The following is a 5,224-nucleotide window of genomic DNA, read 5'->3' on the forward strand; positions in this document are numbered from 1 at the left end:
TGAAGGAAGGGAGGAAAGATGGATGGATGGGTGGGTGGATGGATGGGCAAGTTGATGGGTCATTGGGTATGTGGATAGATGGTTAAGTGGTTGGATGGATGGATGGATAGACTGAAGGAAAGGAGAAAGGAAGGAAGGAAGGATGGATGGATGGATGGATGGATGGATGGATGGATGATGGATGGATGGATTCATGGATGATGGATGGGTGGATGGATGGGTGGATGGATGGATGGGTGGGTAGGTGGATGGATGGATGATGGATGGATAGATGGATGGGTTGATGGGTAGATAGGTATGTGGATAGATTGCTGAGTGGTTAGATGGACGGATGGACGGACAAATGAGTGGATGGGTGGATGGATGAATGGATGGGTGGATGGACAGATGAATGAATGGAAGGAATAAAAAGTGACTACCCAAAGCACATACTTTAGGCAGGGTGGGAACCATGGTGTGATCCAAGATCATACCCAGGCCCTCCTCCTAAATGCCTGGACTGAACACTGAGAAGTGGGCTCCCCCCCAGCCAGGGCACCTCCCTCCTTCCCACAGGCCTTTCCCAGTCCTGGGAGCTAGGTCAAGGCCAAGCCACTCATCCAGGCCACCCCCTCAACCCCAGACAAATCCATGCTCAGTCCCAACCACCCCCTTGCAGACCTGGCCTTGCCCAGGGGAAGCCCTCATAAGGGTCCCCGGCCCCCCTCCCAGCCTCGAGGCACTCTGCCCGAGGCTCGGGACTTGATGCGCAGTTTGTGGGGCAAGGAGGGCTTAGCCAGACCCTCAGGATCGTTCCCAGAAGGCAACCCCATGGGATCAGCAGTTGGTGTTAGCAAGACATCTGAGGGCCCTGAGGCCCGGCGACTACTGGGCATGGGTGACCACAGCCCCCAGCAGGGCCTGAGCTCCGGTCTGGGCCCCCCATGCCCATCCAGGAGGTGACAGCCGAAGAAGGCAGCTGGGAGGGCAGCCTGCAAGGCCATATCCACTCTCTTGGGGGTAGAGGGTGCCGGGGAAGTAGCCAGATCAGTCCACCTCTGAGCCACAGGGCAGCCCCAGCATCCTGGAACCCCAGCGTCCAAGGAACACGGTCTGAAGACGCAGCCATGGGAGCCAGGCAGAGATGGGAGCGGTTCAGCGCCGGGGCAGGGGTCTCCCATGCAGGACTCCCACAGCAGAGCCTGCAGGGGCAGGGTCCGGGTGCCACCAGCAGACGGCAGGAGGCCAAAGCGATGCTTGAGCGCCCGCAGCTCAGCCCTGAGCAGAGCGTTCTCTTCCAGCAACGAGGCCAGCCTGTCCTCCAGCGCCGCGTCGTTGAGACGCCGCTTCTCCCGGGATCTCTTGGCAGCTTCGTTGTTCTTCCTCCGCTTCTCCCAGTACACCGTGTCCTTCTTCTCCTCCGGCATGAACTCCCGCTGCCGGCGCATGGCCGGGCCCCTGCCCCGGGCTCCCCGCAGGGTCTTGCTGCAGCCCTGAGTTAGCTCTGGCAGGCCCAAGGGACCCACATCCATGGCTACCCAGGGGACCTGGGGAAGAAGAAAGAGGTCTTGGGTTGGAGGCGGGAGGACTCTCCCTCTAACTTATTGTCTCCACCATGACCAGTAGGGGAGGGGCATGGGTGGAGTGGGAATTGATCTGGAGACCAGGGTGGAGGCAGAGAGAGGTGTAGGCAAGAGAATGTGGAGCTGGTGGGATAGTTTGATGCCTGATGGAGAAGCAGGTGAGGCCTCCAGAGGGAGGCCGCTGGGCGGGAAAGGCTTAAGAGCAGACCACTGTCATCATGGAGAGCTGCTTGGGCACTGCATCCTCAAGAGGATGCGGGCTCCTTCCAAGGCAGTCTTACCGCTGAGAAGATCAATAGACAAGCCAAGGTCTCAGTTCAATCTGAGCTCCAGGGTGAGATTCTTGGAGACCTGGAGGGAGAGAGAAGGAAGGCTGACCCTAGAAAGAGAGAATGTGTGTCCATGGAGTTCCACTGAGCCAAGTTGAGGTCAGAAAATAAGCTGCCACTCATCTGAGCTGTGCCCAGGTTGCACACCAAGATCTCCTCCATCTGTGGCCAGAGCTTTGTACATGCCCATCCGTCCACCTACTGATACATTCATAAGGTCATCGATTCACTCATTTAGCTGTCCATTTGTCCATCACTCTACCCACCTACCCAACCAACTCATTATCCATCCATTTATCCATTCATCCATCCATCCACCATCTTATTTATCCATCAATGCACTCATTCAAACATCCATCCGTCTTCCATCCAATTGTACAATCATCTATCCATCTACCACCTACTCACTCATCCATCCATCTAACTGTCCATTCATTCATCAATAGATTCATTTAAAAAAAATACTACTACTGTGCCTGGGGTAACAAAAAAAAAAATAGACAAATTAGACTTCATGAAAACTTAAAAATTCTGTGCATCAAAAGACACTATCCACAGGGTAAAAAGCCAACTCACAAAATGGGAGAAAATATTTGCAAACCATACTCCTGAAAAGGGATTAACATCCAGAATACATAGAAGTCTTCTAAAACTCAACAACAACCAAAAACATGATTCAAAAATGGGCATAGGACTTGAATAGACATTTCTCCAAAGAAGATATATGAATGGCCAGTAAGCACATGAAAAGATGCTCAGCATCACTAATCATTAGGGAAATGCAAATGAAATTACACTGCGATATCACCTCGTACCCACTCAGAAGGCTACTATCAAAAAAACATAAAATAGCAAGTCTTGGTGAGGATGTGAGAAATTAAAACCCCGAACTGTTGGTGGGAACGTAAAACGATGTAACCACTGCAGAAAACAGTATGCGGTTCCTAAAACAATTAAAAACAAAACGACCATATGATCCACCAATTCCACTTCTGGGTATACACCCAGAAGAATGGAAAGCAGGGAGTCAAAAAATATTTGTACGTCTATCTTCATAGCAGCGTTATTCACAATAACCAAGAGGTGGAAGCAACCCAAGTGTCCATTGACAGATGAATGAATAAACAAAATATGGTACATACGTACAATGAATATTATTCAGCCTTAAAAAGTAACGAACTTCTGCCATATTCTACAACATGGAAGAACCTTGAGGACATTATGCCCATTGAAATAAGCCAGTCATGAAAAAAGGACAAACACTGTATGATTCCACTCATATGAGGTACTGACAGTAGTCAAAATCATACAGACAGAATATATACTTGTGGTCGCCAGGGAGTGAGAGGAGGGAGAATGGGACGTTATTGTTTAATCGGTACAGAGTTTCAGTTTTACAAGATGCAAAAAGTTATGGGGATGGATGGTGGTATTTAGCATCCCTGAACTGCACAATTAAAAATGGTTAAGCTGTTAAATATTATGTTGCGTGTATCTTACCACAATAAAAAATGTTTAATAATAACGTTACAACTTTATCAAGTTCCCATTCATTAGTCCCATTCATCAATCCTCTACTCTTCCATTCTTTCCTTCCTCCAACCAACATCCCTCCTATGTTCCAGTCAACCACAAATCCATTCATTCTTCTATATATTCATCCATGGGTCGTCCATCCATCCAACCAACAGAAAAGCCATTCACGAGAACTTCCCATATGCTTGGCATTGAAGAACCAGAATTTAGGAATAGGGGCAGAGAGAAGAATCAAAAGCATTAGGTTGCCAAGTCCCAGGAGCCCAGAAAAGATGCCCAGGGTCCCAGGGAGATTCCAAGGATGGGGGACCACCTTCTTTGCCTCGGCCCAGTCTCCCACATTGGTTTTCCCAAAAATTCTAACACAGAGGTCTGGGCTCTATCAGCCACTTGTGTTCCCTGTACCTAGGATGTCATCATCTTCTGTGCTTCTGATACAAACAGGTGAAGAGAAAAACCAGCTCAAGGTGTGGGGTTCTGCCTGAGAACTCAGAACGAGCTCCAAGGAACGGTGGACATTGAGGGCTGCCCTCTTTGCTCCAAAAACCCATGACGTATCTCCATGAGGGCAGGTATGTGTATTGCTTGTCTACTATCGTATCTCTGGTGCTTAGCATTGCCTTTGTCGATGGTAGGTGGTAAGTAAGCATTCGTTGAATGAATGAATGAATGAATGAATGAGCAGGTGAATAAAACAGACCCTCGTTCACAGGTGGAAAATGTTTGGCCCTCTAGCTGAACTGCCAACCAAACATTACAAAACCCACCACATTTCCCTGTTGGCTTTGGCCACCAGGAAACTCAGCACTCGGTTTTAAGATAAATTGGAAATGCAGTTTTTCTTCTCCAATGTTATTACTTGAATTTAGTCTTTGATTCTATGCTAACAGCTCTTGGCGTTACTGTCTGTCATTGTGTAAAATAACTCAGGTCACAATTGGAAGAGGATAGAGGCATAAACAGTCCAATAACAGCACTCCTAGGAACTCTAGTCATGATCCCAAGTCCACATTTCACAAAGCATGTTCTCAAGGATCCCAGTGCCAAGGGTGTTCTCCCCCAAAAAAAAGGTACAAATACGTTTGAGAAATATTACATACCTTATTCCTTATATGAGAATCACAAAGGTATGAGAATCATTAAAGGCCCTGAGAAGTTCTGCAAAAAAAAAAAAAAAAGTTTAACTTTTGTTTGACTTAGAGGTTCTCAAACTTTTTTGCCCATGAAATATTTACTTTGCAAACCACCTTGGGACACATATGTATTCATTCATTCATACAGCAGTGTGTCAGGTCCTAAGGTGGTTATTGGGACAACAGAGGAAAAGCAAACAGCCTCCCTGCCTTCACAAAGCTCCAAGTCTCACAGAAAAGGTACAAGTGAGCATGATAATGGAGAAGGACGTAGGCCCAGAGAGGGTCTGTTATCTTCCCAAGTCACACAGTGTCAGTGGTAGGACTAGGATTTGAATTCAATCTGTGCAGTGTGTGGGTCTGTTCTGCCACACCCTGTGGCCTGCTCACAGCTCTGAGGGACTGCTGTGTCTACCAGTCTTGGCTGGGCTTGGAGAAAAAAAAAAGTCTTGTGGGGGCTGGCCCCGTGGCCGAGTGGTTAAGTTCGCGTGCTCCGCTGCAGGCGGCCCAGTGTTTCGTTAGTTCGAATCCTGGGCGCGGACATGGCACTGCTCATCAGACCACGCTGAGGCAGCGTCCCACATGCCACAACTAGAAGAACCCACAATGAAGAATACACAACTATGTACCGGGGGGCTTTGGGGAGAAAAAGGAAAAAATAAAA

General features: G+C 48.4%; 1 protein-coding gene across 1 annotated transcript; it reads right to left on the reverse strand.

Annotated features, from left to right (window-relative positions):
• Window positions 1–276: 276 nt before the first annotated feature.
• NFILZ (NFIL3 like basic leucine zipper) lies at window positions 277–1,908 on the reverse strand. Its single transcript, XM_046638600.1, has 2 exons — window positions 1,844–1,908; window positions 277–1,526 (listed from the first exon to the last, which is right to left on the reverse strand). The coding sequence occupies exon 2, from the start codon at window positions 1,509–1,511 to the stop codon at window positions 684–686; it is 828 nt and encodes a 275-aa protein (XP_046494556.1). The 5' UTR covers window positions 1,512–1,526; window positions 1,844–1,908; the 3' UTR covers window positions 277–683.
• Between the last annotated feature and the right edge of the window lie 3,316 nt (window positions 1,909–5,224).

This window comes from Equus quagga, chromosome 14, assembly GCF_021613505.1.
Source record: "Equus quagga isolate Etosha38 chromosome 14, UCLA_HA_Equagga_1.0, whole genome shotgun sequence".
Taxonomy (NCBI): domain Eukaryota; kingdom Metazoa; phylum Chordata; class Mammalia; order Perissodactyla; family Equidae; genus Equus; species Equus quagga.

Bases quoted from the DNA above. Each gene is read 5' to 3' on its own strand.
- NFILZ (XM_046638600.1), bottom strand. From the start codon at position 1,511: ATGGATGTGGGTCCCTTGGGCCTGCCAGAGCTAACTCAGGGCTGCAGC.